The 25493-nt window shown below is 42.1% G+C and overlaps 1 protein-coding gene across 3 annotated transcripts; it reads right to left on the bottom strand.

The window, feature by feature from the left end:
* Positions 1-5415: 5415 nt before the first annotated feature.
* Positions 5416-25243, bottom strand: LOC101171951 (NACHT, LRR and PYD domains-containing protein 12). Of its 3 annotated transcripts, XM_004080874.4 has the most exons (7): positions 25116-25243; positions 18480-18767; positions 15464-17237; positions 15219-15392; positions 10258-10431; positions 8675-8848; positions 5416-5733 (listed from the first exon to the last, which is right to left on the bottom strand). In XM_004080874.4, exons 1-7 carry the CDS (start codon positions 25126-25128, stop codon positions 5721-5723), a joined length of 2610 nt encoding a protein of 869 aa, XP_004080922.2. In that variant the 5' UTR covers positions 25129-25243; the 3' UTR covers positions 5416-5720. The 3 variants fall into 3 exon arrangements, with proteins under 3 accessions (XP_004080922.2, XP_011486959.1, XP_020568239.1); XM_011488657.3 differs by lacking the exon at positions 15219-15392; XM_020712580.2 differs by lacking the exons at positions 5416-5733; positions 8675-8848 and adding an exon at positions 9855-9894.
* Positions 25244-25493: the final 250 nt, after the last annotated feature.

Genomic DNA, 25493 nt, shown 5'->3' with positions numbered 1-25493 from the left:
ATAACTCTTTGCATTGCTAAAAAAAACAATTTTAATAAATTGGAAAAACAAGAAAAATATAAATATAAGTCAACACAGAAATCTGCTGTTTGATCATATCAGCTTGGAAGAGATGTCAGCCCAAAGTTCAAGTAACTTTGAAAGAACTCAGTCTCTCTGGTCTCCCATAGCTAACTCCATGACTTGGGGGGGGGGCTGGTCGGCGCTGCTCCTTGCCTTACTGCCGTGGTTTGGGGTGGGGGTCGGGGCCTCCGGTGCCCGGTAGGGGGCAATGGGGGCTCCGCTGGTCGGGGGGTCGGGTCCGTTGCCTGGGTGGGGCGGCCTGGGGCGCTGCGCTGTCTTCTGGGCTTGGGTGTGTGTGTGTGTGGGGGGGGGGGGGGGGATGTGGTCTCGCTTGGCTTGGGGGGGTGGTCCCTTTGCCAGCGGCGCTGGATGGGCTGCCCATCTACACCTGGGGCTGGGATCAACCCTTCCCTGGCTCTGGGACCCGCCCTTTGAGATTTGAACATTTGAACCTTACCTTAATGATAAACATCTAGTAAACTTGTTACTTATGCTGCTTCATGGTTTTATCCCCCCCCCCCTCCTATTTTCACCCTCCTACCCCCCCCCCCTCTCTCTAACATCCCTCTCTCTTCTTCCCTCCTCTCCTTTTCCGTCCAGTCCAACACCAAAGATTTTCAAATATGATTGAAATTAATAAAGTTTGGCCTCAACTACAAAAGGGGTTTATTCAGACATACCTCTGGTTTGTTTAATTTGTTTGTCTGAAGATTAATAACCCCTGTTGTTGTTGTTGGACAGGACAAGTTAAAAAAAATAAAAATAAAAATTAACATTTGATAATTAAGATCCTCCATAAAGGTTAACTTTGTTGTTTAGATTTAAATCACATGGTCATTGTCATTTAATAGCGTGACCAGAGCTGCCTGGTTCACATAGGACGGAGATGTCCAAAAGGTTCAGAAACAACTTTTCTTTATTTGACAAAAAACATATTGGCTGCACAGCTCATAGTAGCACCTTCCACTTCAACCTTCATTCAGACTGAGATCTTCTGCCTTCTATGGGCTTCAAATTAATTGGCTGGCCCCGTCCAGGAAAAAAGTCACTTTAACCAAACAGGCACAAAAAAGGATACAGGTTTCTTGAAAACTACACATTTAAATGCATGTTAGCAAAATAAACAGACGCAGAATAAGAAACGACTTAAATCATTACAAACCAAAAGGTAATCAAATAAATCCAAACCCCTTCCCCCTCGACGTCCTTATGCACAACCCTAAGGAACAAGAAGTGAAGGTCTTGGCTGGAGAAAAATTGGCAAACCCAAGGAACTGCTCCAGCTCCTTCACTGTGGCCGGCTGGGTTCACTGCAGCACCGCCTCCACCTTTCCCTGGTCCACTGTCCCGCACTGATCACATAACCCAGAAAAGATACAGAGGTCTTGTAGAACTCACTTTTATCCTTAGGTGTACAGGTTATGTTGGATCAGCTGCTGTTACACCTGCCAAACATATGCAACATACTCCTCCAACGTGTCAGAGTAGATCAGGATGTCGTCGATGTAAATGACAACGAAGTGTTGCAGCATGTCCCAGGAGACGTCATTGACGACAGTCTGGAACATAGAAGGAGCATTACAGGGACCAAAGGGCATGACTAGGTACTTATAGTGTCCAGTGGTTGTTGAAAAGGCGGTTTTCCCTTCATTCCCTGCTTGAATGCAGATGAGGTTGTAGGCACTGGTCAAATCCAGCTTTGGGAAGAACCGAGCCGTACAAGGCTGCAGGAACCAGAGGCAGGAGATAATGGTATTTCACAGTCACATCAGTGGCCTCATATAGTCGGATGTACTACAGGCCTCAGCACAGCTTTTAGACTGTACTGCAGTCTGAAGGCAGTGTTGTCAGCACTGAGCGGAGATGAAACTGAGTCTGTGCTCTGACCAGTTTATGGCTGGATTGTGCCTCTCCAGCAAAGGCAGACCGGAAAACAGGAAAACGAGGGGTTTCAATGCTGAAGAGGCGGAGGGACTCATGACTGTGATCCGATGAGACAACTGTGATGTCCTGAGTCAGGAACCAGATCTGACCTGACCCCAGGGGCCTGGGGGTCGCAGGTGAGCAACGGGACATTGTGAGAATGAGCAAAAGCCAGGTCAATGAAATTCCCCAGAGGCAATCATAGCCTTTGTTTCCACTACGCGGTTATCAAAGCGTAAGGAACTAGGCAGAGTAATAGTGAGCATGGGTTCACTCACCGGTTCCGCAGAGTGTCGTGGGTGGCGATTGGGACAGGTGTTGCGAACATGGCCAGGCTGGCCGCAGTAGAAACAGAGATTCTCCAGGAGTTGCATGAGGTCATGTTTGGAGCTGGCTGCTCTGAGAGAAACAGTGAGATGGGCATGACGTTCGCTGAGCCTGGGTTGCATGGCCGCCGGATTCTTAGCAGGTTATCCAGTTTGATGGTGGAGTTGATCCAAGGATAACCCCTTATTGTCGCCAGTTCCCGCTGCAGCTCTGCTGCGAGTCCCTCACGAAAAGCTGTCATCAGCGAGCTGATATTACAGTCTGTGCACGCCGCCAAAGTATGGAGCCCCTGTAGCCCCTGCTTGATCCCGTATAAATGTTCATTGGGGTCTTTGCCATCTCGCGCTTTTCTGGTCTGGACGGAGCACACCAGTGACACTTTAGCATCTTCAGTGGATAAAGGATGGGTTGTTGGCACAAAAATAGATGACACTGCATAAGGAACCCCACGCATTGCTCGGGGTCACAGTTGAATTTGTCCAGAAGCGCCATTCTCGTTCCCGATTCATGAGCGAGAGGAGATTTAGGCGCACTGCTTTCACCAGTTGTTGAAGATGACTGAGCGACCAGTGAAGTTGCGGCAGATGTGTTGCTGACAGATGGGTTGATTTGTAGCCGTGACTTGATGGCTTCAGTCGCAGAGGTTAGACGATGGAGCTGGCGACTGTGTTCCATCAACAAAGTAGCAAACCCCGTCAGAAACGTCAGGCTATGAACTGCTGCCGCTGGATCCATGTTTGGCAAAGTATTGTGTCACAAGAATAGGCAGACGGCTAGATCCAAATACAGCAAAGCTAAATCAGGGTCAGGCAGGGGTCAACAGCAGGCATAAGATAATCAGAGGAGAGACGGGGTAGCCAATAATCCAGGCGAGGGTTGGTGCGGGGCGGGGCGGGGCGGGGCAGGCAAACAGAGTCAAAAGCAGGGTCAGGAGACAGAGTATCAGGTCCAGCTATAATGCTCAGTAAGGAAAGCAGAGTGGCACAAATAATACTTCACACTGAGGTTCACTCCATGCAGAGCCAAAGTATGCTATGGTTAATTGAGTGAATGAGAGTCAGGTGTGCAGATTCAAGGGGGCTGTGGTTAAAACTCAGGAGATGGTTACCGCTGGCGACCAGAGGGGGAGACAGAGTTCTGACTTTTGACACACTATAAATGAATACATATATTATTTCTGTATTAAGGCACAGTTAGCCTAAACATATGAATAAAGGTTCATTATTATAATTTATTCATTCATATTCTATATACTTCTTCCTGCAATGTTAAAAAACACGATTTAACAAAGACTAAATACATAAAAGCATTATTATCTCTTCATGTCAGTTCTGGAAAACTGAAATATGTTTTGCAAGAAAACTGTCAAGTGGAAAAAGTTACGACAGACTACTTAATTATTTTTATCAATACAAAATCGTTTTTATTGCAAAAGGTCAGAATCTGATCTCTCCTTAGGGCTCAGAATAGCTGTGACAAAACTCAATCTGGAAAATTGACAAATTATATCATTATAACAAATTATAAGATTTTCTTTTTACTTTATGCTATTTAAACTTTTCAAAATTAACTTGATGCTAAGTAAAGATACTCCTTGATAACGTAAGATAACAAAATGTTGTGATAACTACATACTCTTCAATAACTTGATGCAAAATAAAGATACCGTTAAAAACATTATGTTAAAAACATAAACTTGTCATGGTGCCTCTGTCTGGCAGTCTCTCCTCTCCCCCTCTCCTCTCTGCTCTGCTTTCCTGATTGGACCCAGCTGTGGACATTCATGTCATCACCTGCCAGCCTACTTAGGGAGATCCAGCTCCAGCATTTGTCACCAGGTCGTTGCCCCTTATGGTGCTTAGCCTGGTCATCTGTTTTCAGTCTCTGCTCATGTGATCAAGTTCTATGTTAACCTTGCTTCTCTGCCTCATCTACAGGACTAATTACCACGAGTGTCCACCTGGAATTTTCCTCCTCAATAGCAGTCAATCTGGTTCTCGCCTGCAATCATAATCCTAGTCTCCAGCCACGACACGACGCCAACTCGATTCCCAAGCCACGCCAAGATCTCAAGCCACGCTACAACTCCAAGCCATTACTCCCGGTCGCCACGCCAGTACCATCTCGCTGTCGGACAATCTCCAATATACTCTCCCTCGGATCCTAGTCCAGGAAAATGAATTTCTTTATTCGGCACCTAACTCTCCTGTGTTTCTTTCTGGGTTCCAGCGTCTGGGTCTGTCCCTCCAAGCAGATCATGACAAAACTCTTTGACTCCTAAATAAACATACTTGCTTGCAATTTGATGCCAAAAAGACATACTGGTTGATAACTTTATGCCATTTAAACATATTTTCATGTTGCTTAATACATTACTTGACACAGTCTTAGATTATTATCAACAATTAATGATTAACTCATTTAAATAAACTGACCTTTTATTCATTAAATGCTGAATGTTGCTCTTAATAATGATACCATAATGTTACATATTTTTGCAACCTGATAAACATGTTAAATGACAAGTTGTTGCTAAATAAAGTCTTTGCAAACTTGATTCTAAACAGGATTATTCTGTGAAATTGTTTTGAGTCCAATTTTTTTTTCAACTAAAATGGAAAAAATTTTATTCATGCTTGTAGCTTCTGGAAGAAGAGACTCACATATTCTAAAACCTTAGCTTCTTCCAATTCATGCCAGACTTTGGTTTTCTTGGTTCAGGGTCTGGAATCACATCCCTGAGTTTTCAGCTTTCCATTACAAAGTAAATCATTTTAAAATTGTTTCTAACAACCTGTTAAAACACCAAAATGTGAGCGGGCTAAAACTCTGTCATATCATTCAGGAAATGAGACTTAGCAAAAATAACATTTTTGTTCTTTATATTAACAAAGTGAGTAAGAACCTTCCCTGCTCCTCCTGTTAACACTTGGACACAGGAAGGTTAGTAAAGATCAGTAAATAATCAGCACTGAAAACAGAAAAGGATCTTTTCTAAAAAGGAAGTTGGGAGGAAGAAATCTGAAACAGAACCCGGACAACAAACTAAAAGCATAAAAACACTTCAGTTCAATGAACTATGATGAAAGTAAAGATCCAACATTTCTGAGCAGAAAGATTTGACATTTCTTTAATTTTTTGACATTCAATTATTGAAGCCAACGCTTCAGGAAATCCAGCAAACAAGAGCAAACTTAAATACATCTTTCTGGAAACTTCTTGAAGATTCTCTGGATCATTAGAATGTTTCTTGGATCAGGGATGCAGGAAGTAAAGCTTCTGTCTCTCTGAAGCTCTCAGCTGGTAAAGACGTTGATAAAGCTCTTTTTTCTCTTTCCAGAAACACGGTGCAATCACAGCACTCAGATCCTCCTCTCTGCTCACCATCAACGGCAGTTTGATAAAGATCACCATAAATATCTGAGAGAAGATAGAAGAAAGAAGAAGTGATTGTAGAAGCTGCTTCCATCCATCCAGCTTCCTCTCAGCTCTTAGGTTGTAAAGCAGAACTTAAGATGTTGTAGATGCTAAATCTGAGCAGGATTTCATATTAAATCAAAGTTACTTTATTTTTACAATAGACACTTCCTTTGTCGGTGGGAACACAGAGCAGAGACAATCATCAGAGTATCAATACAACAGAAAAATCTGTCAACTTTATACGACACACACTCAGTAAAATGCAGACAATATAAACTCAGACCTGCTAAAGCAACTAAATTAAGAATTAATTAAACAAAATAATTGTCAATAACAGTGCCTTGCAAAAGTATTCGGCCCCCTTGAACTTTTCAACCTTTTGCCACATTTCAGGCTAAAAACATAAAGATATAAAACTGTAATTTTCTTATCAACAATAAGTGGGACACAATCATGAAGTGGAACGAAATTTATTGGATATTTCAAACATGTATAACAAATAAAAAACTGAAAAATTGGATGTGCAAAATCATCCCCCCCCCCCCCCTTAAGTTAATACCGTACATTTGTAGCGCCACCTTGTGGTGTGATTACAGCTGTAATTTGCTTGGGGTGTGTCTCTGTCAGTTTTACACATCGAGAGACTGAAATTTTTGCCTTAGGGAGGTCGGATGGCGAGTGTTTGTGAACAGCAGTTTTTAGTTCTTTCCACAGATTCTCGATTTGATTCAGGTCTGGACTTTGACTTGACATTCTAACACCTGCATACCTTTATTTTTTAACCATTACATTGTAGATTTTGCTTTATGTTTTGGATCATTGATTTGTTGGAAGACAAAACTCCGCCCCAGTCTCAGGTCTTTTGCAGACTCCATCAGTTTTCTTGGCTCCATTCATCTTCCCATCAATTCTAACCATCCTCCCTGTCCCTGCTGAAGAAAAGCAGGCCCAATCCATGATGTTGCCACCACCATGTTTGACAGTGGGTGTGTTGTGTTCAGGGTGATGAGCTGTGTTGCTTTTACACCACATTTTGCATTGTTGCCAAAAAGTTTGATTTTGGTTTCATCTGACCAGAGCACTTTCTTCCATGTGTTTGGTGTGTCTCCCAGGTGACTTATGGCAAACTTTAAATGAAACTTTTTACAGATGTCTTTAAGAAATGGCTTTCTTCTTGCCACTCTTCCATAAAGGGTAGATTTATGCATAATATGACTGATTGTTGTCCTATTGACAGACTGTCCCAACCTCAGCTATAGATCTCTGCAGTTCATCCAGAGTAAACATGGGCGTCTTTGCTGCATCTCTGATCAGTCTTCTCCTTGTTTGGGATGAAAGTTTAGACAGACGGCCGGGTTCCTGTATATTTGCAGTGGTATGATACTCCTTACATTTCAATATTATCTCTTGCACAGTGCTCATTGGGATGTTCAAAGCTTGGGAAATCTTATTGTAACCAAATCCAGCTTTAAACTTCTCCACAACCGTATCTCGGTCCTTCCTGGTGTGTTCCTTGTTCTTCATGATGCTCTCTGCGCTTTAAACGGATCTCTAAGACTATCACAGAGCAGGTGCATTTATACGGAGACTTGATTACATACAGATGGATTCTATTTAGCATCATTAGTCATTTAAGTCAACATTGGATCATTCACAGGTTCTCACTGAACATCTGAAGAGAGTTTGCTGCACTGAAAATAAAGGGGCTAAACAATTTTGCAGGCCCAATTTTTCAGTTTTTTATTTGTTATACATGTTTGAAATATCCAATAAATTTCGTTCCACTTCATGATTGTGTCCCACTTGTTGTTGATTCTTCACAAAAAAATTACAGTTTTATATCTTTATGTTTGCAGCCTGAAATGTGGCAAAAGCTTAAAAAGTTCAAGGGGGCCGAATACTTTCGCAAAGGCACCGAAGCTCTCTTTGTCCTAAATGGCAATGATCTGAATGTGCATCCTGAAGGCAACAGACTGTAGTGATTGTGCTCCGTGTGTATGTGGCCATCAGTGAACATTAGCAATTAACTCATTTATTTTAAATTGAGTGACTCCTGTTCTTGGCCGACAATTTTACTTCCGATTTTAATGATTCTGTTAATTCTGTTAGATTATTGAGACTGAGTAAACCAAACAAAGTGGCACTGTTGAATGATGGGACAGATTACATGAAGTATTGATATAAAGCTACAAAAATGGATGGATGGATTTGGAGTTTCTGAAGTTTTAGAAGAAAAAAAAACGTTGCTGGCATTTACCAAAGAGGTATTTACTGTTAAACTGAAATGTGTGTTTGTGGTCAATTATGGTACCAATATATTTATATGAGTAGACTTGTTCAATTATTTCATTACTAATGGATAGTGTGTCGTGATGGATTGTCCATGGTGGAAACAGATGGCAATTTCTTTGGTTTTTGACCCATTCAAGTCTAAACGGTTGCTAAGACTGTTAATCCTATGAGCCTTTTAGGTTTCTGATCAAACCTTCAGCTTTTCTAAAAAAACATTCCTGATCTCACAAGTTCTTTCATCAAACATCAAGCTGAGATTCATGATGAGTCTGCTTCACTAGGAACACGCACTCCACTGCTCCACTGCTGCTGGGCTTCAACAACAACATCAGACAGATGTTCTTCATCCTCCTCTTCTTCATCTGAGCTCTAGGTTTAACATGCTTTGTTCACAGCTGCATTGTTTGTGCTTTTACATTAGACGTGGTCTGACCGAAGGTTCTGACCCGTCACATGAGGACTGTGATCATCAGAAATCCATGAACACATGCAGGTCAGAGGGAACCCGACCCTAAAACCATTATGAGGAGTCCAACTCATGTGGAACCAAACAAAGACAACTCTTTACAGGAGTCGTTTCTTTTAGACCAAGTTCCCCATAGAAAGGTATAGGTTCCCTCATTCATCTTCACATCAGTTTTCCACTGACCTCAGAGTCTGTAGGCTGCAGTCTGGACTCTTCCGCAGGTCAGACAGCTGCTTCACATCTGGGACGTTAAAGCCATTCCATCCCAGGTCCAGCTCTTTCAGATTGGATGGGTTTGACCTTAAGGCTGAAGCCAGAACCTCACAGCTGGTCTTTGACAACCTGCAGTCACATAACCTGAGCAAGAGAAGAATCAGGTTAGAAGAAGGAATTCTTCATGCAGTCAGAGCTTCTAGTCCAAATGTTCAGCTTCTCTTTACAGAAATCACTTTAACTCTGAGAACATTTGAACTGAAATGATCTTTGAGGAGTTTCAAAAAAATGACTGATGTTAAAAACCGTATCAGAACATTTATTCTAGAGACGTTTCATTAGTGTAACAAGACAGATGGCTTATTTTTTTAATACGTTTGTGTAAATCAGACATGACCACACCGTGGCCCACAGGCTCAATTTGGTCAATGTTGGCTTGCAACCCTTTTTTTTATAAAGTGCATTAAATATGACCCCCAACCTTATTTGTAGTTTAATGTGAAGCAGTTGGGATGACAATCAGGGCCTAGGATCAGAAGCATTGGTTCACATGAGAAAAAAGGGGGCAGGTCTTCTCAGGGTTGATAAAGAGCTCAAACTGAGAAGTTTGATCCCTCCTTCTTTGTACATTCCATCATCCATTTTTGAGGAACATAAACTCACTGGAGCACAGGTGTTAGCTCACCGTTGCACTAATACTTTGCGTGATTCAATGAAATATTTCACATAGTTGGTTTGAAGGCATAAGTATGCGTGTGTGAACGATATCTGTGTTGTGTACATGTTGACATGTGAACATTTTTTGGAGCTAACAGGTATGTTTCTAACATTTGGGTGTGTGTGTGGACAGGCCCTGCCCCTTTTAGATTTGTATTACATCTGGACCTCACCGTAGTGCTAAACATCCAGCATATATACAGCTTCATGGTTTTAACCCCCCCCCCCCCTTTCTATAACCACCCTTCCCCCCCCCCCCCCTCTAACATCCCTCTCTCTTCCCTCCTTTCCCTTTCCGTCCAGTCCAACACAAAAGACTTTCAAATATGATTAAAATGAATAAAGTTTGGTCTCGAATAACAAAAGGGGTTTATTCAGACATACCTCTGGTTTGTCAGAAGATTCATAACCCCTGTTGTTAAAGTAAAATATGTCCAACACAAGAGGCCCTCAGCTCTCATCTGTCTGCCCAGCTGTTGTACAGGAAATGTTAAAAAATAAAATAAAAAGCTCAAACTGAGAAGATGAGGTATGTTATGGTTTAAGAAAAAAGAGAACATGAGATTGACAAGCTGATGAGTGGATCAGGAAGTGATCCACCTGTTAAGCCTAACAGCCACTTTTGTACATTTGCAGCGTTGAATGATAATATTGGATACCAATAATTATCAGCAGCTCTCACCCATGTGGGTTTATTTTACCGCATCTGAGAACAACAACTCGCTCGCTGTTTGTTATCGTATCGGTTGTAAAAAGTCATGATCGTGAATAACTATACATTTGCATGAAACTCACATCAAGTGTATCCGAAAACACAAAAAACCGTGTGGTCTGACCTCAGAGTCTTCAGTCTGCACTCTGGATTCTCCAGAAAAGCACACAGATTCCTCACTCCTGAATCTTGCAGGTTGTTGTTGTTCAGGTTCAGTTCTGTCAGATGTGATGGGTTGGACTTCAGGGCTGAACTCAGATGATCTCCACTCATGTCTGTCAATCTGCAGTACTCCAAACTGAATAAAGAATATGTCAATGTTAGGTTGTTAAAAGTTCTTAAAACATTTTTTATTTGATATATTTAAGCCACATTTTAGTTATTTTGAGATGGGATTTTATTTTTGTTTCCCACAGAAAATTTAAGAACCAAGGGTTCCAATCACAATGTAAATGTATAGATTATTAGAAAAGAATGAGATAGAACAGGCTTAAGAGAAAATCTCCAGGGACTTGCAAGGTAACCTTTGCTTAACCTTTGCCTTCTCTGCTCTTTATATGCAAACTCAGCACAGAAAGACCATACTGACACTATGGATCTCTAAAGATCTGAGTGTGTTCCTACCAAGCTAAAACAATATGCAACAAAATAGAATCGTGTGTTCAAACTGCTCTGTTTCATGAACAATGACTATATCACCTCCTAGACCTTTACTGTTTTTATTCTTGCACTGTTCAGACAGGTTATTCATTTATACTAAACCTCAGATAAGACAGAACACTATTTTCAGCTAAAGTGCTTTTAGATTTGTCTGGCTCCTTGCCACTTTAAAACATTTCTAAGAGCTTTTCGATAGATGGTGCTGTTTTACTGTATGCTCCATGACTGATATTGGTAAATTATTAAATTTACCAAGTTCTAGGTCCCAGATTGTACCTAGAACTCTCTCAGCAGTAACTTCCTATCAACTCTGCAGCACAGAGGTCGCGGGGCCAAAGCAGGTCTGTGTCAGGTGCTAGAGAACCAGAGCACCCTGGTGGAAGGTGAGGAACTGGAAGAAGATGAAAATGGACTTGATGTGAGAAAAAGGTTCTGTTGCAATGCTACTACTCAAGAAAATTCTATTCAGAGAGATTACATGCAGAGAATGTCAGGGAATGGATGCTTTAAAACCCCCAATCAAAGCTAACTGCCATGCAACTAGTAGCTCCATGTTCCAACATCCACAAACAGCAACTTTTATCACAATTTGAGAATGAAGCGGTACATCCCAAGTACAACACCAAGGGAGTGCCAAAACACTAGATCAGAGAGGAGGCTATACCACACTCCTAACCTGAACTTGGGCAGCCGTGGTGCGTAAGGATCGTAAGGTTGCAGGTTCGATTCCCGCCTTGCACACCCATGAATCGAAGTGTCCTTGGGCAAGACACTGAACCCCATCTTGCCTCTGGTGGTAAGCGGGCGCCTGTGTTTGGCAGTGGAGCGGCCACCAGTGTGTGAATGTGTGTGTGACTGGGTGAATGGGTCTGTGACTGTAAAAGCGCTTTGTCGGTAGTGCTTTTCTGCACTCTGAAAATGGATCTGATCAGCTGGTCTCTAAATTGGATCGACAAAGTATTTTCCACACTAAGGAACGGGAAAGCGGACCCTTCCTGCCCGGACGGCACCCACGCGGCTGGATACACCATCGATCCATGGGGCAAGTGGAGGCTGGTGTGCCTGGCCCAGCTGTCTGTGGAGGATGTCGAGGACGTGTACCTATTTGGATTTCTGATACTTGGATTCCTCGTAATTGGGATCGGAGGATTTCTAATTTATCAGGCGGTCTGGGAGCAGAAGATGGAGAGAGGCAATCAATCGAAGCTCCTGGGAAAGATTTTTCGGGGAGGAGAGACTCAGAGAAACTTCCACAAGCGGATCAAAAGCTCTGTGCTTGTCTTGCCCACTTAAGCAGATTGCTTGAGACCCCTGAACTTGTGCGGAAGATGGATGCCACCTTGGAGCAAGTTTCTGCCCGGATTTGAGGGAAGACTGGGCTAAATTCACCCACTTCTCATTCGGATCAATCTCTGCCTCACACAAAGCGAAGAGCCAGTCAAGGACTTTGCCGGCAGTACAAACAACCTGCTGGCGCCCAAAAGTATTTTATCTAATCAGACTCCCTGAAGGAGCTATGGACAACTGTCCTTGGCTCCACCAAAACAAAGCCGCTTCTACAGAGTGGACTACAGCAGCTGTTCTTGAGGGTTGATAACTGCAACTCACCCCCTCCCTGCTTGTCCTCGGCTTCCCAACCCCCTCCCTACCTCCTCTGTGAGCTGCCCGGAAGATGTGCCTGGCTCACGGAGCTGCACCTGATGGACAGACTCATGGGGGGCCCCCCACTCCCGTCAACCACCGTTTCCCCCCTGAGCCTCATGTACTGTGTCTTTGTCTGAATATGTGCTATTTGTGTTTAAACGGTGTAGTTTTTTTCTTGTATCAACACATTGTACGCAGTGTAGGGATACAACTTTTTTTTGTCACCAAACCCAACCCCCGGCCCTCTTCGTGGTCCATCTGCATGCTATACAAAGGCGCGCCGGCGCAGGTCATCTAAGGCGCTCGGCTGCATTGACCTCAGTAACCTCTCGAGATGTGTGTGTGTGTATCCTGTGTTGCTGTTTGTCTGACCTTCTTCATCGAGATGTACTGGAACTGAGTTTCTCCTTGTTGGGATTAATAAAGTTTTCATTCAAAAGTGCTATACAAGTATACGGCTTTTTTTTTTTTTACCAACTTGGGAACACAGCCCCAATAACTACAGATACGCTCAGCGAGGCACCAACTGACCTAAAAGACAAGATCTTGTCTTGAATGAATGCCAGGCAACCCCAACAAATACTAATTCTGACCACAACAATTACAGAAGCCAAAGACTGGTTTACACTTAAGCAGCAGTGATCCTTGAGATGCTTGGCTGTAAGAGCAACCATGGGAGAATACAATACCCACCTTGGGAATAACAATTGGAGGTTAAGATTAAGGTGGTCTAGAGAGAAGTGAGTCAGCAGACAGAGGCCCAAAGAGGTTCAATGAAAAAGCAAGGGACTAAGAGATACATTCAAATGCTGTCAAACCTAAGCCTAAAGAGGTACACAAGAGATAATAAAGCCAGCTGGATAAACAGGCTGTTCGCAACTCAACCAGCGAAATTGTATACTCAGTGGCAAGATCAAAACAGCAGAGCAGACCCCAAGGTTGAAAACTGAACAGTATGGGAAAATTATAAGGGAGAAAGATGCAGCACATAACAGCAATGCCCAATGGCTGGTTTCACTGAGAAAAGAACATAGCAACCTCCCTGAACAGAATCCAGTAACCATCACAGTGGCAGACATCCAAGAAAGAGTCTCAGGTAGGAAGACCTGGACAGCACCGACCCCTGACATGATACCTGTATAATGGCTAAAGAAACTCATTGCTCTCCATACGCACCTGGCAGCACATGAACCAATTGCTAAGAAATGTGACTCACCCCAAATAGCTAACGGAAGGGCAAACAATCCTAATCCAGAAGGATCCCTCAAAGGCTGCAGTACCATCAAACTACCGGCCAATAACATGTCTCTCAACATCGAAGCTCATGTCAGGCATCATTGCAACCAAGATAAATAGGCACATGGATCAATACATGAGCAATGCAGAGAACGACATTGGTAGAGATTCCAGAGGAGCCGAACACCAACTCCTAGTTGACAGAACAGTCACTCAAGACTGCAGGTCACAACATGCCAACCTGTGCCCAGCGTGGATTAGCAAGAAAGCAAGAAAGAAGAAAGCCTATGACTAGGAAAAAGATGGCCAAAGAAAGAGATGTGGACCACAGATGTTAAGATACGAAAGCTCCTCACCATACATGGAGGGTTCCATCCCAAATCTAGAACCCTGAAACTGTTTGCTAGACTGTTTGCTAGATGCAAGGAAGGAGGCTGAGGACTAATGAGTAAGGAAACCACTATCCAGGATGAAACATCCAAGAAACATGAATACATCAAGCTCAAGGCCCCAACTGACAGTGTGCTCAGTGAATGTCTCAGGCAATGAAGAGCAGAGGATAAAGCGCTGGAGGACAGATCCTCATGGGAGGACAAGCCCCTGAATGGGATGTACCACAGGACTATAACTGAAATGGCTGTTATCAAGAAGTCCTACCAATGGCTAGAAAGAGCTGGTTTACAGGACAGCACTGAAGCGCTCATCCTGGCAGCTCAGGAACAAGCCCTGAGCACCAGAGCAATAGAGGCTCAGATCTACCACACCAGACAAGACTCAAGGAGTAGGCTGTGCAAAGAGGCGCCTGAAACAATCCAGCACATAACTGCAGAGTGTAAGTAGGGAAAGCATACGTGGAGTGCCACAACCAAAGGGCTAGAATAAAATACTGGAACATGTGTGCAGAATATGAACGGGAAACCCCAAGGTCAAAATGGGAAACACCTCAGAAAGTGGTAGAGAATGGGAGAGCAAATATCCTGTGGGACTTCCAGATCTAGACTGACAGGATTGTATTAGCGAACCAACCAGATATTGTGGTGGTGGATAAAGAACAGAGGAAAGCCGTGGTGATGGATGTGTCAGTACCAAGCGATGGGAACATCAGGAAGAAGGAACATGAGAAACTGGAGAAATACCAGGGACTCAGGGAAGAACTGGAGAAAGCATGGAAAATGAAGATCACAGTGGTGCCCGTAGTAATTGAAGCAGTCGGGCAGTAACCCCCAAGCTGGAGGAGTGGCTACAGCAGATCCCTGGAAAGGCCTCAGACATCTCAGTCCAGAGAAGCCCAGTGCTAAGAATTCAAGCTAGGACTGTCCTGGAAGCTCCATGCTCTTGAAAGCAGAAAGTGAATGATGAAGAATCTGGAGATGAAGTGTTTCACACAGTACTGTCAGCTCTGTGTTAGAGAACTCATTAAATAGATCACAGCATGGAGACACAGACATGTAAGAGACTCAAGAAGCAGGAAATGAAGTTCTATTGATGTTGAACATGAGCACCAACAACACTCAAAAACACAATTGAGAGTTTCTCTTTCCTTACTTAAGAGTCTCCAGTTTACAGTCTGGACTCTGCAGCCCCTCAGACAACAGCCTCACTCCTGAATCCTGCAAATCATTCCCACTCAAATCCAAAACCTTCAGATGACATGCTGGAGAACTAAGGATGGAGGACAGAACTTCACAGCTTCTTTTGGAGAGATTGCAGTACCTTAGTCTAAAATTAAAGAAAATAAACTGATTATTATAAATTAATTGTAGAATGAAATGGTAGATTGATGTACTTACAAAGCTTTTTTAGAGGCTTTGATGACTGGCAGCAGCTTCAGGAGAGCTTCCTCTGAACTACTGTATTTCTGCAGGTCAAACTCTTTCAGGTCTTCTTCTGATGACATTAAGATGAAGACCAAAGCTGACCACTGAGCAGGGGACAGATGTTCTGTAGAGAGACATCCTGATCTCAGAGATTGCTGGATCTCTGTCTGTAGATAGTGATCGTTCAGCTCATTCAGACAGTGGAACAGGTTGATGCTTTGCTCTGCAGGCAACTTCCCATTGATCTTCTTCCTGATGTACTGGACTGTTTTCTGTTTGCTCTCTAATATCCTTCCTGTCTTTGTCAGGAGGTCTTGTAAATGATTCTGATTGGTCTCCAAAGAAAGACCCAAGAGGAAGCGGAGGAACATGTCCAGTTGTCCGTTTTGACTCTTTAAAGCTTTTTCTACAGCAGTCTGGTAAAATGTGTCTCTTCTTCTCAGTAGGGAAAACCATGTTTGCTGTTCTTCCAGGAGGTTGACTCCAGAGTTGACGAAGGTCAAATGGGCATAAAGAGCTGCCAGAAACTCCTGGAAGGTCAGATGCATGAAACTGTACTCCTTGTTCACAAACATCTCACACTTATCTTTTTTAAAAATCTGATTGAACACTCCTAAGTACAATGATGTGTTTTCGATATTTATATTACACTCTTCAATGTCATGGTGTTTGAAGATTGTTTGATTTTTCTTAAGCTGCTCAAAGGCTAATTTTCCCAGAGACTCGATCATCTTCTCTAAACTTGGATGGTCTCTTGTAGCTCCTCCATCATCCATCAAATAACTTTTCTTTTCTATGTTTAACCTCAAGAAGCGCAGGTACAGTTCTGTCAGGTTCTTTGGCAGATCTGTGTTTTTTTCCTTTATCATGACAGTCTCCAGAACTTTAGCGGTGATCCAGCAGAAGACTGGGATGTGGCACATGATAAAAAGGCTGCGAGACGTCTTGATGTGGGAGATGATCATATTGGCCTGCTCTTTATCGGTAAATCTCTTTCTGAAGTACTCCTCCTTCTGTTGGTCATTGAAACCTCTCACTTCTATCTTACGGCTTATGAACTTTGAAGGGATCTGACTGGCTGCTGCAGGTCGTGTAGTAATCCAGAGTTGAGCTGAAGGAACCAGATTCCCTATGATGAGGTTTGTCAGCAGCACATCTTTGGAGGCAGACACTGTGATGTCACTCAGAGTTTGAGGATTTTTAAAGTTGAAAGGAAGTTGGCATTCGTCCAGACCATCAAGGATGAACAGAACCTTAAACTCTTTAAAGCTGTAGATTCCTTCTTCCCTAATTTCAGGGAAGAACTGATGAACAAGATCCACAAAGCTACAGGTACCATCTTTCAGCACGCTCATTTTTCTAAATGGTATTTGAAATATGAAGTGGATGTCTTGGTTGTTTTTGCCTTCAGCCCAGTCCAGAGTGAACTTCTGTGTTAAAATGGTTTTCCCAATGCCGGCTCCTCCCACTGTCATCACTAATCTGATTGGTTCTGTTTCCCCAGGTAAGGGTTCAAGTACATTTTCTAATTTGAAATTTACTTCTCTGTCTCCTGTTTGCCCATGTGCTGCTTCAACCTGTCTAACTTTATGCTTTTCCTTTAAATCTTCACTTCTTCCCTGTGTGATGTAGATCTCTGTGAAGATCTCCTTCAGAGGGCTTTCGTTGTCTTCTGTTCCATCTGTAACACAGTCCAAGGCCCTTTGCGTCTTGGGCTTCAACATATGTTGACAATTATTGATAATCTCTGATAAGAAAAAGAAAAGATTAGTTTGACAGTTTTGACATAAAAGGACAAAAAAAAAGAAAATATTTTGTACTTGAGACCCCCCCATAGACAATCACACACATAAATGTTGTCTGTACTCAGCACATCTGGCTTCCATTTTGTGTTCATTAAAGAGCAGCTTGCACTCAATCAAACGTAAAATGCAAACAGTAAAATGAAGATTTGTCTCATGCTATGTTATGCCACACATTTTAGGTTTAGTCAGAATAGAGATTATCATGAATCGAAGGTTTGAAGTGCAACTGGAACAACTGTCTGCTTTGTTTGTATGGTCCAACAGCTGTTATGTTCAAGGTGTACTGTGTTTTCTGTAACAGGAAATTCAAGCCATTGTAGCTCATTCTCAGCAGCTGGCCAGGTTGTATCTGTGTCAATGGTGTACGGGGTGCCTCCTTTTAACTTTGCACTGCAGGGTTTCCCACAGTGAATCAGCTTTCTGATGTGCATAGTTTGGGGTTTGGCATTGATTGGATGCCTATCCTGACACAAACTTGTACTTTGTCTGGGCTTGAGACCAGCACAATGAGACCCTGGTTCAGGCCCCCCTTGTGGCTACATTTTTTAGGCAGTATCGTGGAAATAAAACCCCAATTTCCCATGTGAATCGAAAATATCCTGAATCGAATTGATCCAGGATCTGGTGAATTGAATCGAATCAATTCTGTAAATTATTGTTGATACCCAGCTCTACACAAGAGGTGTTCCAAACTCAGAAAAAAGTTATCTGGAGGAGGGTCAAATTAGCCCTGTAATGGGTTTCAAACAAAGAAAATGTACATTCCATAAAGCACTTTTGGTAAATGTATCTTTTCGCAATGTTTGTCAGACCATGCTCCTAAGGAGCCGATAAATGTTTACTGTAACTCTGTTAATCAAGTAGACATGTTTAGCATTCTGTCTTATGGTGGAGAACTTACGGAAGCCGTAGTGGTATGGGAAGAATTCAGATTTGGCCTAAAGGCAACTATAATCATTTTTGAGTTTGACACCCCAGTTGCAAAAGAATGAGCTCTTTAGGAGGGGATTTATGCACATTTAGTTCAGTTAAAAAAAACAACATTCGACATTTTCTCTTTGCCATTCATAAAATGAATGACTTTTCTATCAATCACCCTTCTATCACAAATTCACACAAAAGCCACTTCAATTGTCAGTCAACCTTCATGTCTTTGAATCTCTATCAGTCTTTTATTGACTTACCTGGAATTTCAGGCAGGTCTGTGAGGTATTTATCCACCAGGTCATTCTCACACATCTGCTTCAGAACTATTTTAGTGACTTTCAGAGTGTGAACACTGTACGTTTGGAACATCACAGTTACTGTCTCCTCTCTGCTTTTGTCTTCCAGTTTAAATGGTGGGATTATTGAGAATGTTTCCAGAAAACCCTCATTTGTCACATGCCATTTGAATTTTATAAAGTTCTCATTACTAAGAGAATTCAAAATCTCCAGAAGGACCTTTGGAGGGCTCTTCTTCTCCTCTTCCTCTGTGAACAGCACAGCAGAGAAAAGTCAGTTAAAATTAGCTGCAAACAAAAGTTTTATGGAATAACTGGATCCTTCTTTTTGACGCACAAAATGATTTTTCTGTAAGTGATCACTGAGAAGAGAAAAATAACAGTAGCCAATTCATGTCTATCAGGATCTGATATTGTATTTTTGTATTTTCTGCACTATAGGGTGCACCAATTTATAAAGCACACCTTTAAGAAATGGTCTATACTCATTTATAAAACTGATGGCAGGAATTAACTAATGGCAGTTTCGCCAATAAAATCCCAGAGTTTTTTTTTTTTTTTTTAACAACAGCAAAAAGCCAGCGGGCTGCCAGTTTAATACCCTTGCTTTGAAACGTGTTTGTAACACGCTACACGTTAGCCATGTTAAAAGCATTAGCATATTCACAATAGCTAATTCCCACTTGTTAGTACTTGTTTGCAATGCGTGAAAGGAAAACAGACAAAACACAGCAAAGAACTTCCAACCTTCCAGCCAGGTTATCTGGTTCCTGATTTTAATAGGGCAGAGGGTGGGGACTGATAAAGAACCGTACTTATCATTTGCAGGTACATGCTGTTATACTGTACTTTGCTGATTATGCAATACCGTTCCTGTTCTGCCTGATTAAACTATCCCCTTTCATGTAGTAAGCTCCGCCCCGCCAATAATAAAAATAGGCTGCATGCACTGAAAGTTCAGAGTTCCTCTGTAGCAGCCTGTGCTGGACTAGCTCTTCTTCTACAGAAGCCAAACAAAAAATCTCATTTCCTGTTTGGTTCTTTTCTTGGGTTTGATTGCAGTTAGAAAAACACTAACAGTGACAAAACCCCTCTGTGGCAAAAACAAAACTGCGCAGAGCGCTATGATAAGTCATCTTACCCTTGAGTGTAAAGCAGGTTTTGATTGTGCATCTCGCATATAGGAAACAAAATAATGTGTCAGAGAATATTGTATGTTTTAAACATTTGCATTTTGTGACTTTATATTAAACCATGGAAATTCTATTTCGTTTCTTCTTCCTTTTCTTCCCTTTTTCCCCTTTTCCCTTTCTTTTGCCTTTTTCTTTTAAATTCTATTCAACATTGGGTGTATTTTTGTGAAAATTACACACTATCTGATAACAGGCATTCTTGGTCTTGCTTTATCATGGCCTTCAGATCTTAAAATGCTGGCTTGGTCAGTCACTTTTATCTTGGAATGCTCCTCCACTTTTCCAATAGTCTCTCCTCCATCTTCCCCTCTTGCTCCACCTTGTCTCCCACTTCTCTCAAGCTGCTTTTACACCTACCAGGATTAGCGCGTCATATTTGCGTCAGATGCCTCCTTTTGATATGGGGCGAATTTGCTGCTCGACGACTGTCCAAAACTGTGTTAAATAAGCTTGGCCCCCCCTGCGTGTAGCTGCGGGGCAATGGATGCAATGGAGCTAAAACCAGATGTTTTTTTAGTCTACTTGCTATTTGCAGTGGTGTCTGTGTATATCTCATTTACAACTCCTGGAAGACACAGATGACGTTTAGAGATTAGGTTTGGAATTTTGAAAATTTTCAGTCAGGTTTTCAATCAGCCCATAGCCCGGAAACTACACTGCTTAGGGTGACATATGATCTGCTAATGGCAGCTGATTCAGGATCACCATCTCTGCTTGTTCTTCTGGACCTAACAGCAGCTTTCGATACAGTGGACCCCACCGTCCTTCTGCATCGCCTCCCAAACTCAGTTGGCCTGTCAGCAGATGTGCTGCAGTGGTTTAGATCATATCTGACTGACCGAACTGAATATGTGCTCTTGGGATGATGCAAGCCCAGGCCGTTTTCAGTGACATGTGGTGTTCCACAGGGGTCAGTTCTCTGCCCTATTCTTTTCATAATGTATATGCTTTCCCTTGGACGTGTCATCAGTAAACATGGGTTGTCTTTCCATTGTTATGCTGATGAAACACAGGTCTACATAGAAACCGCTCCAAACTCCACTGCAGCTCCATCCCATCTCACCACATGCCTTGAGGAGAAAAAGGCATGGATGAACAGCAATTTTCTACAGCTAAACAACAGCAAAATCGAGGCACTCCTTGTTGGCACCCCCCAGCAGATTCAGATTCCTCCTCAATATCCCAGTTCACATTTAACGGTCAGTTTATCATTGTCTCCACGTCAATCACCAACCGAGGAGTACAGTTTGACCCTCAGCTAAACTTCAACAGCCACATAAAGGATCTATACAAGACCTCATTTCACCGCCTACGAAACATCTCCAAACTCCGGCCGCTTCTATCACTTCCTGATGCAGAAACACTTGTCCATGCCTTTATCTCCTTTGCCTAACAGTAGTCGGGACGGGGTCCCATAACCCCATGATCCCAAAAAGGATACAGCGGGTTAAGAAAATGGATGGAAGGAAGTTCACGACAAGAACGCTCGCATTAATCTGCCATATTTGTACTCCAACCACTGATCGAGTCACTGAAAACATCGCATGCCCAGAGCTGAGACGTTCTTGTTTGCTGCTTGATGACTTGTGAACGTTTGCTTACTTCTTCTGTAGCTCAGGGAATAATCTTAATAATAAAAATTCATCGTAAAACATCACTTTTCTTTTACTTCATGCTTGCAGCAGAATGATGTCTTTCACTGTTGCGTCGACAAATCTTACAAAAATTTATCTTGGGGCATATGGTATCTGTGGCTCTGGGTTGCGGCGAGCAGTGTGCTCTTTTGATTTTAATATTCAAGTTGGAGGGGGTACTCTTAGCACTTAAGGCAGCAATTCGTTCACAAAAGCAGTGACATTTCCCTTTTCACTCCTCTCTGGTATTTGGAAAATTCAAATATTCAAATTAAAATCATTCAAATTCACACATCCCGCTGTGAAATGTATGTCCTGCTGGAGCAGATACCAGAACACCTGGTGTTGCTCGAAATCCACGTCTTCCACCCCGCTCACTCTCTCTTCCAACTCAAACTCTTTTCTGATGGTCACTTAGCTACCTTCACCGGCTTGTTGCTAATAGTTTCCAAGCTTGCATTAACATCCTCCGTTTGCACTATTGTACTTCTATTTATTGCTCTGACCTTTGTGTTATTTTTTTGCTTGTTTATTTTTTTTTATTCTTAAGTGTTTTATGTGGCACATTAGCTCTGCAGCAAATTTCTAGTCTGTGAAACTGCTCTGTTCACTGAAAATGGCAATAAAAACTCCTTGAATCCTTGATTGTGAGTGAGGGTTTGTTGTCCATTTCAAGGTCCCTGTTACGGTGTGGGGTGGCTTGAGAGCCGGTTGGACCCAGTAGCAGAGGCGGAGGCAGACGGTTCAGGGACAAGGGGGTTTAATGCAAAACAAAAAGCGCTGCAGAGCAGGATTACAGAACAAACAAAAACTTACTGTGGCGTGGCGAGGGCCATGGAAACATGAGCGTGGAAAACATGGAACATGAACACCATGACAAAGGCTAATGGACCAGCACAGGAGGAAGGCAGAGACAAGACTTATATACAGACAGGGCAGACGAGACACAGGTGAACACGATCAGGGCAGATGGGGACCAAAGGAAGTAAAGCTCAAGAAACATGACAAGACAGCAAACCTTTCAAAATAAAACAGGAAACAGAACCAAACAAGACAGAACAAGAACTAAAGCAAAAACCAAGACAAAACAAACTCAAAGCATGACAGTCCCTTCTTTTCCAGGTCCTTTAGATCTCAAAAAGGAAGTCTTCTTCTAGAATTGTCTTTTCAGACCAATGGCTTTTGATATGAAATTAAAATTAAAATTAATTTATTTACATAGCACCTTTCATGAAAAGAAAGACAGCTCAAGGTGCTGTACATAAAAACAAAAACAAATGCAGAGAAAGACCACCCACTATTTGTAAGATAAAGTAAATTAAATTAGCCCCGCACAATAAAATAGACAAAGACAAACACCAGTGAAAAAAGAAAAGAGAGAGAAATCAGAAGGCGCCGTCTGCCCTGTCCTCCTATTGGCAGGGGTGTCAGTATAGACCCAAACACCCCAGACGAGGGTGAGAAAACACTTGTAAACAGTCTAATTTGAGACATGAAACAAATAAATATGTGTTAAAATATAATAAAAGTATACAAGTAAAAATTCTAAATTAAACAGATATTCATATGATAAAATGTCATAAAATCCAAGAATAAAAAATTCTAAATCAAGCAAATAAAATGATAAAATGATGTGATAAAACATCATAAAACGTTAAAAAAAATGAAGAATAAATATATATGTGATCAAATATAATAAAATATAAGAGTTTAAAATAGTAGATTAAACAAGTAAAATGCTAAAATGATGTAATAAAACATCATAAAACGTGAAAAGACATAAAATCTAATTAAAAGCTAATTTAAAAAGGTGCATCTTTAATTTCTTTTTAAAAACCTCCACAGTAGATGAGACCCTGACATCCTCAGGTAGACTATTCCACAGACGAGGCCCGTAGTATCTAAATGACGCCTCGCCGTGGTTTTTTGTCCTGACCCTGGGGACCTTCAGCAGGCCTGCACCTGAGGACCTAAGAGCTCTAGGAGGTTCATACGTTAAAAGCAAGTCGGATATAAAAGAAGGACCAACACCATGGACACTCTTAAAAACTATTAAAAGAATTTTAAAATCAACGCTGAAGCTGACAGGGAGCCAGTGCATAGATTTTAAGATTGGTGTAATGTGCTCCTTCTTCCTAGTTCTTGTTAAAAAGCGTGCAGCAGAGTTCTGGACTAGCTGCAAGCGATTGAGAGTTGTTTTCTTTCCCCCAGAAAGAAGGGCATTACAGTAATCTATTCTTGATGTCATAAAAGCATGGATTAAGATTTCAGCACAGGCTCTAGAGAGAAAGGGTCTCACTCGGGCGATATTCCTTAGATGGTAAAATGCAGATTTAGTTAGTTTATTCACATGTTGGTCAAAGCTAAGATCTGCATCTAGAGTCACACCAAGGTTCCTTACTGTGTCATATGTAGTCATAGAGTTGGTTGACAGATAAAATTGGACCCTATCTCTCTCAGCTTCAGAACCGATTACCAAGATTTCAGTCTTGTCTTGGTTGAGCTGAAAAAAGTTCCCTCCCATCCACATTTAAATGTCTAAAATACATTATAAAAGGCTGTCCACAGGTCCAGTGTCATCAGGAGACACAGCTACATACATTCATCAGCATAGCTATGAAAGTTAATGGCGTGTCTCCTGATGACATCCCCAAGCGGAAGCATATAAAGATTAAAAAGTGTGGGACCCAGGATGAAGCCTTGGGGCACCCCACATGTCAGTTTATGCCTTTCAGATGAAAAATCATTTAAATTAACAATAAAATCTCTGTTTGTGAGGCAAGATTTAAACCAACTAAAAGCTTTCCCAGTAATTCCAACCATGTCGTGCAGTCTGTTTAAAAGGATGGAGTGGTAAACTATGTCAAAGGCTGAACTCAGGTCCAGTGAGACTAAAACAGATACTTTCTTCATGTCCACATGGGACCTGAGATCATTTAAGACCCTGACAAGTGCCATCTCTGTTGAGTGATGAGATCTAAAACCAGACTGAAACTTCTCTAAAATATTATTTTTATTAATAAAATCATTCAGCTGAGTAAAAACAAGCTTTTCTAAAATTTTACTTAAAAATGACAGGTTGGATACCGGCCAGTTGTTATTTAAATTGGACACATCTAAACCACTTTTCTTCAGAATGGGTCTCACCAAAGCAGTCTTTAGGAATGCAGGGAAGACTCCAGTCGGAAGAGAGCAGTTCAAAATGTTGTTTTCATTTGGGATATCACTTGTCGGAGTGCTGCAGCGTCAATCAAGACAAAACTGTTGAGCGTTTTCTCACTGATAGGAGGACGTACAGTGGAAAGGTCAACAGGGGGTTGTTGATCCCTCCCCTGTAAGATAGATGATCTAATGCCATCTACCTTAGTGGTAAAGTGGACTGCAAACTCCTCACAGGTTTTACTGCCAAAGGTGGATGGTGGGCCAGAGATTGGGTTTATTATTTTGTCTATTGTGGAAAAGAGGATTTTTGGCTTTGACTCTGCGGAAGTCACAATTTGGAGTTTCTCTCTTTACTGTTTTATAGAAATATAGCGAACAATTCTGTGAATCAGCATCATGTAGCAAAGTTTTCCTTTTCATGTACTGCCATTAATCTGCTGTTTATCCAAAAATCTGCTGCACTCAGAGCTACTGACACAGCAGGAGCTTCCTAAGCATCAGCTTCATCACTTCAGAAACTCTGAACAAATATGTGACTGAACAGTTTGACTATTGAATAATTCCTGCTCTTTGGTAAGGAATACAACCCAGTGTGATCAGATTCTCACCTGCTGAACTCATTTTAGCCCCTCTTCCTCTCAGTCTGGATCTGCAGGAGAGTCTTCAGAAGAAAAGACGCTGGCTGCTCTTGGTTTTTCCTTCACTTTTGCTGTGTCAGTCGTTTTGCTCCTCCTCTTATCAGTCTGAAGCCTCAATCACGTCAAGAACCAGTTTAACTGGTCCATAGGCAAAATGCAGTCAGGACATGAAGATGTTGTTTTATTGGTTAAATCTGGTCATGTGACACCTGTGTTATTTTGACCCCAAAGAATACAGGCTTTACGGAAGTTAGAATGATTTGAGCTCAAGGCAGGATTATGAATCAGAGGTGGCAGGTCATACTTCTTCCGAACAGCAGGGGGCACGTTGAGGCCACGTTGGAAGAG

Source organism: Oryzias latipes, chromosome 20, assembly GCF_002234675.1.
Source record: "Oryzias latipes chromosome 20, ASM223467v1".
NCBI lineage: Eukaryota > Metazoa > Chordata > Actinopteri > Beloniformes > Adrianichthyidae > Oryzias > Oryzias latipes.
This window is presented reverse-complemented; position numbering and strand designations above follow the sequence as displayed.

Excerpts from the sequence above, each read along its gene's own strand:
- LOC101171951 (XM_004080874.4), bottom strand. Across the intron at positions 17,238-18,479 it reads AGACCTGCCTGAAATTCCAG|AGATTATCAATAATTGTCAA; the intron begins GTAAGTCAATAA and ends TTTTCTTATCAG. Across the intron at positions 10,432-15,218 it reads TGTAAACTGGAGACTCTTAA|TTTGGAGTACTGCAGATTGA; the intron begins GTAAGGAAAGAG and ends TTCTTTATTCAG.